Source organism: Schistocerca serialis, chromosome 3, assembly GCF_023864345.2.
Source record: "Schistocerca serialis cubense isolate TAMUIC-IGC-003099 chromosome 3, iqSchSeri2.2, whole genome shotgun sequence".
Lineage (NCBI taxonomy): Eukaryota > Metazoa > Arthropoda > Insecta > Orthoptera > Acrididae > Schistocerca > Schistocerca serialis.
The window spans coordinates 677,648,213-677,662,259 of record NC_064640.1 but is presented as its reverse complement, the minus strand read 5'-3'; the positions used below and the strand labels follow the sequence as shown (position 1 = coordinate 677,662,259).

At 39.7% G+C, this 14,047-nt stretch overlaps 1 protein-coding gene across 1 annotated transcript; it reads right to left on the bottom strand.

Annotated features, from left to right (window-relative positions):
* Window positions 1-9,467: 9,467 nt before the first annotated feature.
* Window positions 9,468-11,333, bottom strand: LOC126471082 (piggyBac transposable element-derived protein 2-like). The gene has a single exon (XM_050099156.1). The coding sequence runs from the start codon at window positions 11,331-11,333 to the stop codon at window positions 9,468-9,470; it is 1,866 nt and encodes a 621-aa protein (XP_049955113.1).
* Window positions 11,334-14,047: the final 2,714 nt, after the last annotated feature.

The window sequence follows — 14,047 nt, the reverse complement described above, 5'->3', positions numbered from 1 at the left end:
TAGTTCTAAGTTCTAGGGGACTTATAACCACAGCAGTTGAGTCCCATAGTGCTCAGAGCCATTTGAACCATTTAACTGTTAATACATTTTCCTCACATTTTACGTAATTTAGAGTCCTTGCTCTTAGATAGATTTAATCCTTTTACTACGATATTGTTGTGACTATTTGTCATTTACTCTTAATTGTGCTATTATGGTAATTCATAACCTAATATATGGAGATTACTCCTTTTCATTTAATTTAGTACGTTCTTTAACATTGTTACATTAGGACAAAGCATTCAACTTGTGATAGATTAGTTTCAGTTTTATTCATTTACTAGAGTTATTCTTTCCAAAAATGTATATTACTAATAAGTTTCTCACAATAACTAATAGTACTATTTACTTTACATCATTCTTTTCCCTAGTGCTTTATTTATGCCTGAGGTCAAGAAGAAATCAAGCAAACTTTCTTTAGAACCTTGGCACGACTTTCTTTACCTTCGGACACTCTGTTGGGTAATGGCAATTTATTTAGGAGAACCAAGCGAGAGAGCCCCGCTTGGTGTGTTCTATATTAACACTATTACAAATCTCTATTAAAGGCACTCTGTTATATTCTCGTGAGCCATATAGCTCTGGATGCCCATGGTCCCTAAAATTATTAACCATCCCCTTTGGTTCCTACTATCCGAGTAAATATAGAATATACAAAATTCCTTCTGACCTAATAACAAAATTTCTTCCATATAAATCCCCTTTTATTTATCTTTCTCCTGTTGAAGTACCGGTAGATTATTGTAGAACACTTGTTTAAACTTCCTGTCATTTCTTTAAAAATAACACGTAACTATCACGAAAACTTCACATTAATAAACTATGAATGCTCTTCCGTATGTAACATATACTAAATATTAACTTATTTAGGAATGAAGGGTTTCATTTGATCGACACTATATAATCCTTTAATTACAGCTGATGAAGGTTCCATAAGAAGTAACGCTTTGGGATGTACAATCTTATGCACAACATATGGACCTTCAAAGATAAAGAAGAATTTTCTGCATTCCTTATTGATCTTCGAACTTTTAGGATGAGATCATACTAATACAAGGTCTTCCTTTTCTCATTCGGATGGACAATTCGTAGAATAACATTTTTCTTTCCTTTACATAATACGGTAACCTACTAATTAGGACTCGTATTAGATGACTTTCAATAATTGGTTCTTCAATTAATTTAGCACGGCTTAAATGCCATTTGAAATAATTCCTATAACCTCTCCACCATTTAGAATATGGAGGAGGGTCTAACAACTCTAAAGTTAAGTGTTGTTGTTTTCCTCTTGACCAATAATTTTGTTTAAACTGATTAACAAAATCATCCCAGTCCCTAAATTCAGTTCTATGCAGTACTGCCCACTCCGCAGCTTCTGCTTCTAAATGTACTATTACAAATTGAATCCGTTTCTCATTACTCCATTTAGGAGATAATGAAGTTTCAAAAGCTTTTATAAAGATTATAGGGTGAAGTTCGCCTCCTGGTTTGAATACAGGAAATCGACTTGCTACATTTGAATTTGTCGTTATATCATCCAAACATTCTGCGAGAGACATAGTTGGATTTTGTTTAGATTGCAGAGACGGAGTTGCATCGGATTTGCTTGCCATGATTTCTTTATTTGTATTGTTGTCGTCCGAGCTAGCAAACACGATGCGACTGTTGTCTCTGATTACGTTATTACTTCTACTACTTGAAATGTTTTCATTATTATCTAATTCTGATAACCGTTTAGTAATTTCCTGTATTCTCATTTCTGCATTGGATATGCGGTTAGCTAATATCGATTCTTCACTGTGTTCACGATGTGAACGCTCTGTAACTTCGTCAATGTCATTATCTTTGGAGGTCTCAAGGTTACTGCATATTTCAGTAATTAAAAATTTCATGTTTTCTATTTCAGTATGATCCTTTTCTACTTGATGAGTTAATGTCTCTAATTCTACATTATCTATTGAAGAAATCTCTACAGGTTTGGTAGAGACCTCTTTAATACATTCTAATAATTCTCTACAAACAGTTTCTGTTTGCATAGAAAATTCGTCTCGTAACTTATCGTTATTTTTCTCTATTTTATTTACAACTAAGATATTGACATTATCTAGTCTCTCGGTTAAGTCAGTAATAGCATTTTGCATATGAGTTTTTTCCTCACGCGATTCCTGGATATGTTCCTCTAACCTTTTACAATTATCCGCAATCTTATTACTAAGTCCTACTAGTTTTTCCTGCATTTCAACTTTAGAAGCCTCTATTTTATCACTTAATTCTCGACTGGTTTCATTAAGATGTTCCTGTAACCTGTCTGTCGATTTTGTTAGTTCCCCTTTAAGTTCCTCTTTTAATCTAGCCGTAGATTCGTCGTTAGACTGTTTTAATCTAGTAATAGATTCTTCGTTAGACTGTTTTAATTCCTTTTTTAATCTAGCAGTAGATTCTTCGTTAGACTGTTTTAATTCAGCTAGAAAATCCCCGTTAGATTGTTTTAATTTAGCGATCGCCCTAAAAAGGGATCTCATGCTCCTATCGGACATGGATCGCTCTTCGTCTGACATTTCACTTCCCAACATTATTGTAAGATATTAACTAGTTACACACGCTGACTTGTAATCAACAATCCTGTAAAAGCAACTCCCTATGTACAACACTCCACTTCCAACTTGAAACAAACTCACTGGACACTAATATCGTAGTTTGTAGTTCTCGGTGATCAGTGTGCTGCTATGGGCTGCAGAAGTAACAGCCGTCGATGCAGCCACTGAGATGCTGTGACCCCGCTTCTGCAACTGGCAGGACACTGAGTCGAACACCGGAGACGTCACTGGCTGCAACCACGCCTGGCCCACCGTTGACAGGCGAAGCCCTCAGCAACACCTCTAATACCAGCCGGAGGAGCGTCCCCCAGCTGACGTACTGGACCTGTTAGCTTAGGAGAAAAAAGGTTGTCGGGGTTTGCAGCGTTCAGCTGCTGCCCAACAGATGCGCCTTCTCGTGGAATAACTGCGTGACCGTTCTGCTTGGCTGCGCTCCGTCAGATGCACACACCCGCGAAGTCGCCGCTGGCTGGTGAATGCTCCACCAAACTCGCGTTGACTTCCGAAGGACTCTTGATGTTTTAGTTGTTTCGTACCTGTGTGCCTTAGTTACACACAAGTCCTGTTTATAAGGTCGCCACGGTGTAGTGTAACGACGTATAGATTTGTTTATAAATGATTCTCTTTCGACATATAACCATGTGTAGACGTCGTCACCTATGTCAGTTACAACCCACTTCAAAATTATTTGTATTACTTTTTAAATTGTCTCAGAATGGTTCTTGAACGAAACGGTAAAACATCATTTGAGTCGTATGCACAGAATTACGTCACTCGGGCCAATTGCTTTGCGTAAACTTTTTTCAATTTTTAGATGTCGTTTGTTTCTCCTCAGAAATTATATTGATACACGTTATCTGATTTAATCGATATTAGGACCACATTGAATAAACTTTTTGAGATTCAAAGTTGCGATGGACGCTGTCAAAATTCAATAATCTTGTCAAATATATTATTAATTCATTCACATAATTCTTCATAAATAAATCCTCGGAACACGTATTTCAACTTTAATAGCATCCACTAGTTTATTATCTTCCTACATACAGACGTGAACCTGAGCCTTGACAAGACAAAACTAACATTTTCAATAAGATTAAACTTCCTATGATATCATTGTTGTACAAAACATTACAAATTCTCGATTATTTGATTTTTAGAAGCACGACGCAACAAGTCGGTTTCAGGATCTTCTGTTGCTCTTTGGCTGTCGACCCGCGACGTGTAGTGGCCAGCAATTTTCTCTCTGCTCCCGGGAGCGAAGATGCTGTCTCCGTTCGTTGCGCCGCCCTCTCCGTACATGAAACATAAAAAATAAATACAAAACTTTAGACAATTCACAACCATTACAAATATTACAAAAATACATAAACAAAACTAAATTAAACTTATATTCACCTGCAAACTGGGCTGACACTGATGGATGGGTGACACTTCAATTTCGCGTCCCACTACACTCGGAGGGCGTTATCAATTCCCTCGCACATATTGCAAATAATGCGTTTGTAAAACCACTTGTGCGAAATGTGGATTAAACTTTATTGAATCATTTCAGCAGACTAGAAACAGTATTCACGATGACAGTTTGGAACGACATACTCCAGAGATTTAATAGAGTAAATGTGAAATTTCAAAGTGTAAATATTGATACTAAAATAGTGCATGAATTATATGAATCACTCGTAGGATTTATTGCATCTGTTTGTGGCATGTTCGACTATTATGAAAATAAATCCATGGCGATTGTGACTGATATAGACTATGAATGCACCTATAAAAGATCACGAAATCGCAGACTTCATGATGACTAAGAAGCGGACTGGAAGGAGAAAATTTAGAATCGAAACATTTCTCCCAGTACTCGACTACTTGTACGCTGAATTAGTGAGGAGGAAGGAAAGCTATAGAATAGTGTTGGACTCCTTCACAGTTTTCAGTAACCTTAAGAAGAGTTCACCTGACGAAATTGCTGAACGTGCAACAAAACTCCAAGCGTCATATGACACAGAAAAGAACGTTTCTTTCGTACTGAATGTGTACATTTCGCAGAACTTTTGAAATACTTTGTGATTAGTGATATACCAGTCGAAATGAGAAATTTTTTACAAAAAGACAAGTTACAGTCCGTGTTTCCGAATGTTGACATTACTCTTAGAATATTTCTATGTATGGCACTTACAAATTGTTCACCAGAACACTCGCCCGCATCTCGTGGTCTTGCGGTAGCGTTCTCGCTTCCCACGCCCGGGTTCCTGGGTTCGATTCCCGGCGGGGTCAGGGATTTTCTCTGCCTCGTGATGGCTGGGTGTTGTGTGATGTCCTTAGGTTAGTTAGGTTTAAGTAGTTCTAAGTTCTAGGGGACTGATGACCATAGATGTTAAGTCCCATAGTGCTCAGAGCCATTTGAACCAGCCAGAACACTCGTTTTCGGCTCTTAAAAGACTGAAATCGTACCTACGTTGTACGTTGTCTGAGGGGAGATTGAACACCTTGTCCATTCTTCACATCGAAGCCGACCTCCTAACTGATAACCATCTGAAACATAAAGATATGATCAACGAGTTTTCTGCCGTCTAAGCCAGATGCAAACTTTTCTGACTAGTGAGTTTGTTTATTTATTCATACTAGTTTTAAAAATTTAAGATTATAATGTGATTTTTATTATAACTTAGAGCACATTCATTGGATTTACAAACTGCGTATTACCTGTTTATTTTACAATTGCCGATGGCAGAACGCGGAACTAAACCTCGCTTACGTGCAGACGTGACCGAAGGCGCCCGACAATACTAAACAATACCCGAATGACCCAGTTCGCTCGGCGCTGTACAGTCAAGTCATATTGATACTGCAATATATTATAACTGATGCGTGTTCTTGGTGTCTGCTGAAATGTATAGTTATCGCGGAAATATAGGTTATTGGAGAGTACGCTCAGGTGAAAAAGTGTTAATAAATAACGTAGTTCAGTTCTGTCAATAAATAAGTGAAAGCTTTGCTAATACCGTTAGAAAGAGCTATGGCGAGAGCAGCAGCTGCAGTACAAAACTGTTCAACCCCTACATAGATTAAAGGTATTTTGTACACATCTAGCACAGAATGCTTTTTCTGACGCGTCCTTCAGAACAACGAATAGCAGAGTATGGAAACAGCTCACAGCTCTCCCACCCAAAACTGCAATTGTGAAGTGATCTGGTAATAGTTATTATTTAAGAGATGTTTTATTGGGGGGGGGGGGGGCGCATATAACATGGTGTGCCTAGGGGCTCAAAATTTTTTAATGCGCCACTGCCCAGGAGGACAATGATCCAGTTGGGGAAAACTGTCGCTAGTGAAACGCTGTCGCAAGGTTCGTCTGGCATGAAGTACAAACCAGTTAAAATGTGGATGAAATTAATAAGCCTTAATTCGAATTATATGATGCTGTGAGGCACTGATAAGTTGCTTTGGATATTCATGGGACCGGAACTGCCTATTAACATGTTTTGTGCAACTGAGCTGTTAGAGGTCAATTACTAGTTGAATGCACCATGGTGTTTTATACAGAGGAGTATCAGATAGGTACAGCAGAGGGACAGTGAGAGAGTGGTACCCAGCAGTTTACATAACCTTGGTGTTGATAAGACAAAGTTAACCAAACGGTTGTACTTTCATATTTAGACATATATGATGCATATAATTGGTAGAATACTGGATACAGTACGTTTAAGGCTCCGTTAGTGAAGCTACGTGAACCCGCGGACTTGTCATTGTGTGAGGGTAATGGTAGACCCAATAATCTAGTACCTGTATGGCGTCAGTTTTGCAGTCTTGTAGAGTACAAATTACTGTGCACTAAGGTTGTAGCAGCCACATATTTTAAGTGCATGTGTGTTGGTCATTTGGCTGACGATTGTACAGAGTATAGAAGGGTGGTGATATGTGGGAAAAAGTAATTTATAAGTATTTTTTGGGTATTAATAATTAGTGAATTATTTGTGTTTACGGTATTAATTACAGTAGAGGTAAAGCATGCAAAACGGTAGAAACATGTCTTGCTACCACTACAGAGTTTATTGCTGCTCTAACATAGCAAGTGTAGGGTAATGTGGATTCTGGGACAGCTTGTGAGTGTAGGTTGCATACATTTAGGGGCAAGCATGCATTCAGGGCTAAATTTATTCTTATGCTAAATGATTTATGACTTCCTCATGGTTGATTTATGATCTGCTGGGAATAATGCATCCTTCTGAAAAACGTCCACACCCATCCCCTCACCCTCCTCCTCCCCTACCACTCTGGGAAATCGCCAACCTTCCCCCTCCCCATCGCCAATACAAACATACTCTTGATAAGAAGTTATATGACTAATTAATTAAATCGATCAATTAATTACACCCTCCTCCTCATTTGAAATTCATCAGCCCTCCTCTCCCCTTCTCCCCTACTCCTCATCTTTAAATTGGCAGGAAAAAGTCTCGGCGTGTTCTGAGCTGCTGGAGAGGAAGGACAAAGGTCAGTTTATTTTCTTTATTTTAGGTGCTACCCTGTTGGCAATTGGCAGGAAAAGCTCAGCTACTCCCTATCAGGAGGAGGTATTTCTGATACTTCACTCATGGTCGAATGCCACCAAGTTGGCACTATGATTGTAATATTATTTATAATTACACTAATAAATATTAAGCTGGTTTCCTAGGGCAGCTCTGCCTTGAGTCTGGGTGCATGGCAGAGGTAACTGGTAGCTGGAACGAAGTACTTTTCTAGCTTAAGGTGCAAGCCTCCCAAGCCAGTCTGGCAGGGAACAGGGATCCAGCTGACCTCACTGTATCGCCCTCTGGGCAGGTGAATAATGAACTAATATTCAGTATGTGTTGGACAGCCTTTGCAATCGTGTGTTACGAGTATTGTCCGACGTTTACGTTTATATTTGAGAAGATTCAGCATAGATCACTGACAAGTGATGGAGCTGGACATCTGAATTCTTACCACTCCAGTCATTATGGACATCCTCTATGACTGGGTGGTTCTCTCCTTTGGGCTGAGTCCGGCTACACACCTGGCACAATGATTGGGTTTGAGTGATCTCAGACATCTAATCCTGACAACTACTACTATGGAATGGTACATGGTTTAAGTGTGCAGTGTTTATTGCTTCTCAGTGCAGTCCAGTGGACTCTGTCTTGCAGTGGAAAGGTGGGAGTGGTATTCATTGTTTTTACTCCTCCATCTCTTCCTGCTCCTACTCGTTCTTCGTCCTGGTGTAGCTGAAAGAACCAACTTAGGGATTATACAGGGTGTCTACACCGAAATTCCCCATTTTAAATGTGTTCCATATACAAAACTAAATGAAATAACTTTATTTTTTCATGAAAATAGGTCATATGTGAAGATAAGTTTTGAAAAAAAAAAATACAATAATGAATCAAAACACTTCCTCATGAGCCCCTGCAGCGACACGAAAATTGTTGAGTCTGTTTTCAATTTCCATCCCATTCCACTGCAAAATGTCCGAATGAATGGTGTCAATGAATTCCACAATCCGAGTATGGAGGTCCTGAATGTCCACATTGCTGTGGCGAATACTCTGTCCTTGACATAGCTCCATAGAAACAAATCCAATGGTGTGATGTCAGGAGAACGTGCATGCCAATTCACAGGTGCACCTCGTCCAATCCAGCGTCCTGGAAATGTTGCATTTAGATCCTTCCAAGCATCCAGCGACCAGTGAGGTGGAGCACCATCTTGCTGCAACCAAAGATTTGGTTGCAAGTCTTCAACCTGGGGAAAGACAAAGATCTCCAGCATGTCTAGGTACGTCTTTCCTTTGGCAGTTGATTCAGCAAAGAAGAATGGTCCAATTATCTTGTCACACATGAGGCCACACCAAACGTTCACTTTCAGGCTATCTTGTACCTTTTCCCTGACACTGTGTGGATTCTGTGATCCCCAAATTCGAACGTTATGCTTGTTCACAGTTCCAGAGAAAAATTTAATTAATCAGTCAATTAAATTGATGTTAAAAGCGTGCTGGTACTCGCAGGGGAGGTGGGAGGGTTGGGGAATTCCCAGAAAGGTAGGACAGGAGGAGGGTGAGGGCGAAGTGTTGGGGGTTTGTCAGAAGGATGGATACCAGGTGATCATAAATCAACCCCCAGGGACTCATTAATCAATTAGTGTAACAATGTTTGCCCCTAAATATTCACTTGCCCCTGAATGTATGATTGCCCCTTAATGTATGTAACTGGCGCTAACAAATTGTCCCAGAACCCGCTTTGCCCTAATAATGCTATTAACAGAGCAAAATTTTCGCCAGAAGCAGGAGGATGTGGTAGCCTCCGAAGATTTGAGGTTTTGAAAACCTGTCAGGTTCAGTAACAGCTTGAGCCTGGGGAAAATAAGACAGTGTTGGAGGTAGCTTCTTCTTCTTTTGATCGAGCAGTAACTGCACTTATTAACCCTTAAATGCATGATTTTTTTATTTCAAGCTGTAAAAATTACCATGTTTAGTTTATAGTGCCTACATTTCGAAAAAAATATTGAAATTTTTTTTAAATTAAATTAACAAAGCACTATTGTTGAAAATCGCTTTGTAGCTGATGAGCTACATTTTGAGTTAACACCTTACGAGCCACAATAAATGTGCTTATTTTGCTCCCTCAATTTTGACCAAATCTCTCGTAATTTAATTGTTGATTATGATTAAATACTTTGTATAGGAAGGGAAAAATCCTCAAATAATAAATAGGACATTAATGTTGTAAATATTGAGCATTTATTGTATATTTTATACACTTTTATGTATGAACAATAAGGTATCTAGTTCCAACAGGTTTGTACCCAAGCATGTGATAATCACTTTACATGAAAAGTTTGAAAACAGTTCTTTTGTTTGTGCAAACACAATGCAACTGCACATTTATTACACTGAACCCAGGAAAATCCCTTGCATCCTAGCATTTTGTACCTCTGTCTCACTTGCAAGTGCGAAGGCAGGTGACCTACTTGATCCAGCCTTACATCTTGTGGAGGTACATGTGCTGTGGGCCCCTTTGTCTTCTTAGCTTGTATTTGGTTTTCGAGTTCATTACTTGGCCTTCCACGTTTTGCTGAAGTTTGACCTGAGCGACACAAACAGTGAGCAATTTCCATTCGAAATTCGGAGAGTTTCATAGTTCTCCTAATCCCTTTGGTTTCTGCTACTCTCCTATACAACAGCCAGGAATTGACTACTCCCATGTCCAGGAGATGGTAAAACAATCTTATATACCATTTTCGACTTTTCACAAGAATTTTATGTCGACCCATTATGCTGTCAAGAAGGTCAACACCTCCCATATGTTTATTGTAGAGCTTAATTATTTGTGGACAAGGTATTGTTATTCTTGACTTTGTTTTTTTGTCATACCTCCCTGCTTCATGAATAGGCTGCTGTCCAGCAAGTGTAGAAAGCAACATCACACTCTTGTTATCTTTCCACACTACATTTGATATGTCGACACCATCCACTGTTGCGACGCGCTCTACTGATGCACCTTGTGCCATTTTCTTCAGCTCAGCTTCTGAAGGGAGCTTGCAGTCTGGCACTCTGTTTCTTCTGACTGTCCCAAGTGAGTAAATTCCTTGTTTATGTAACCATACAAGCAGTGGCAGACTTGTGTAATAATTGTCACAGTACAGTTTGTGGTTCATATTTCTTGGTAGTATCCTACTGAGTCGAACTACAACATTTGCACTTGCTCCCAAGTCTTCCTCCCCAGTCACTCTTTTTTCTGGTTCATTTTCATCTCCAGTGAAAATCTCAAAATCGTAGGCATAACCAGATATGCCACTAATAACAAATAATTTGTATCCATATTTATGAGGCTTGTTTGGCATGTATTGTTTCAAATAACTTCTAGCCTTTGTTGAACATATCTGTTCATCAACAGAAACACACTCCTCAACAGGTATTGTTTGAAACTGAGATCTCATCAATTCTATTATGGGTCTTATCTTGATGAGTCTATCATGACCTTTTTCACCCCTGGGTATCATTGCACTGTTGTCATTGAAGTGAAGAAACTTACGTATTTGCTCATACTGATTCACTGTCATTGTTGTCTTGATCAGATGAGTACCAGTAACTTCTCCCCAGTAATCCCTCGTATTAGGTACATGAACTATTGACATTACGAGACAGATGCCTATAAATTTTTTTATGTCATCACAGGATAAATCTATTGGTCTATCAGGATTACACTGCACACTGTATCTATGAGACTCTTCGACAATTAGATCAAACAATTTAGATGGAAATATATGTTTGAAGAATTGGTATGGAGTATTTAAGTTTATTACTTCTTCTGGTAACGAAGTATTGCCATGAAATTTTGACTGCAGTTCGGGAATAATCAACCGTTTATCTTTCCAAACCACACTCCTGCTGTTTTTGGTAACATTTTTGCTGCTGCATGGCAGTTTCAGAGCATTATCAGACAACTGTGACGTCGATTCCTTCATTATAACATCAGATTGTCTTGTTCCAGAAACATCTTCAGTCATAATTACTGGTACTTGACTTTCTTCGTCACTACTGTCACTATCACAATCAACAGATTCTGGAGCAACATAGGTCTCATCTTGAATGGAATCGTCAGAGAAACACTCAAGATCGTCATCACTGCTTAGTGGAATCTCTAACCATTCCATAAGCATTTCTTCTTGACTCTTTCGAGACATTTTTACGTCAGCGTCTGAAATGCAGTAAATGAAAAATGTAGCTGATAAGCAACATACACAAAAACAGGCCTCATTTCAAATCTATCGCAAAGACACTCGAATTAACTGTTTACACCATATCTACTTACGTTTTCAAAATAAAAAAGTAATTTTCAAACCCAGAAATCAGTGCACAAACACCAAAAACACACCTCAACTTTCCGCCAAAACACACACTTGGCAGTATGTCCACACAGCTCACTGTCGAACTGCTTCAGCTCGTCCTGCCATCTATGATCGCTATGAAGAACTACTAGAAACTGCAGCGGAGTGTATACACTTAGCTACATAACGAATTTGATCGAAAATGTTTCTCCATATGGAATAAATCGAAGAAATGAGGTCTGTAGCTTATCAGCTACAGTATGCATTAAAGGGTTAATTCCCTTTCAGGTAAAACAATGGAAGATGTGTCGGTTTTCATTCACTATGTTAAAAAAATGGTTCAAATGGCTCTGATCACTATGGGACTCAACATCTGAGGTCATCAGTCCCCTAGAACTTAGAACTAATTAAACCTAACTAACCTAAGGACATCACACACATCCATGCCCGAGGTAAGATTCGAACCTGCGACCGTAGCGGTCTCGCGGTTCCGGACTGAAGTGCCTAAAACCGCACGGCCACCGCGGCCGGCTTCATTCACTATGTTACAACTATTGCTCCAATGAGCAGTTAGCCAAAAGAAGTAACCCTTTGTGCGGCTAACTTGCGTTTAACAGGGAAAGCCAAGACATATGCCATGTATCACAAGACTCTCAGTAAAGCACAGTCGTTTCAGTAGTTGGTCTCTGGGCTATGCCAGCGTTACCAAAATCCAAACAGTGCATGAATTTTAGCGGGGAGCTCAATACTTGAACTCCGAAGCGTAATGAGCCAATGGAAGTATTTCCATTCAGGATTCGCAAAGTCAATGCTCAAACTTAAGCGTCTACCCAGAATTCTGGGTAGAGACATAGGTATTGACATTGGTGTTACTGTAGGACGCAAAAAACAGGGCAATAGAAGTTTTCTTGAGTGGAACAATGTCACGAACATTTCGCATTGAGAATCCGAGGGATTTAACAGCATCTCTTAGAATGGTTGCGCAATTGGAGGAAATAGATTTCGCCATAAGGCAACGGTTAGACCGCTATGTATTCGCTTTTGAGGTCAGATGCCATAGGCGTTGATGTGAGGCCCACATGTAGGAACAGTGTAAGCAACCAGAGTGTTACTCTTTGGTGAAATGGGCCACCCAGAGTCTTACTGTCGGAAGAGGAAGAACAGGAAGTGACGTCGGGAGAAACAGCCGCAAAACTCAAACAGGAATGCTTTGACCTTTGGAAAGCAGTTTCGGTAGATCGTAACATTGCACGAGTTAGTGCACTCACGGAGTGCTGCTTAGTGGGCTTAGTGAGTGGTGTGGAACGGAGGTTTCTTGTAGACACAGTCTGCACCTGGTGCGCAGCAGGAGACTGGGGCCGCAACGATGTTAAGTTACGTGGTGTTGGTGACAGTAGCACTGAGTCGTTGGGTAGATCGGTACTGAAGTTTACCACTGGGGAAACTAAATTTACGGACCATATGTAAGTTTTTGCATATGTGGGTGAAGGATATTCAATGATTCTCGGACTAGATTTTCTCGACGAACATCGTGCAAAGATTGGTCTTTGGCAATGCACAGATGAGCTCAGGGAAAATTTGTTTCACTTGCGTGACAAAGTTGCATACAAAGCCATGTTACATAGCGCTCTTTCATGAAAGTGATGCCAGCTGAACTGCAGAAGAGTTCGAAAGATTGATGAGCAGAATAAAATACCGGCAGGTATGGGAAAGGTAGTGTAGCTTTCAGTGCATACCGACATGTTTTGCTGGATTTTGTACATGGCTGAGCCACTCACAAATAATGAAAAGTTGCATGGTTCACATTTTGTTTTGTGCAAAAGCATAGCCCGTGCGAGTAATGTTAATAGGGAATATAAGGTTCCAGTTAGCATCTACAACGTTGGCAGAAGTGAAGTTAGTCTATCAGAAGGCATAGTTACAGCCACTCTAGAAGTATCAGAAGAAGAAGACTACGATAGTTCGATACTGGATAGAAGCCATAAAAAAACTGTCTACACGGCAACCTTACGCAAGAAGCTGGGTCATTTGAAGAGCAGTGAACGTACAGTTGTGGAAAAAATATTGTTGGAATTTAGCGACTTGTTTCGTACAGATGAGGGGTTTCCAGCAGCTCCGGTAACTCAGTACCGTATACCAACAGGAGATTACTACACCTGTTTATAGGAAACTGTATCACATAGCGAGACATTAATAGTCATTAATAGAGGTGTTCATTGAACAGCAACTACGAGATGGGGTTCATATAACCTAGTGATAGTCCCTGGAACGCGTATATCGTAAGCTCCCCTAAGAAATCACTCGAAAGAATGAAAAAATATAGTTTTTGTTGTGATTATAGGTTTCTGGATGCACAGATAATTGCAGGAGCTTATCCAGTCCCTAATATTATGGAAACTTGGGATAATTTGGGTCAGTGTCGTTACTTTACTACAATGGACCTCAAAAATAGTTATCATCAGTTAGAAGCAGTGCTTGAGGATAGGCTAAAGTCACCATTTACCATGCTGTGGGGACATTATCAGTATAAATGGATACCATTCAGTTTGCTACGTTTCAGCGAAGGATGT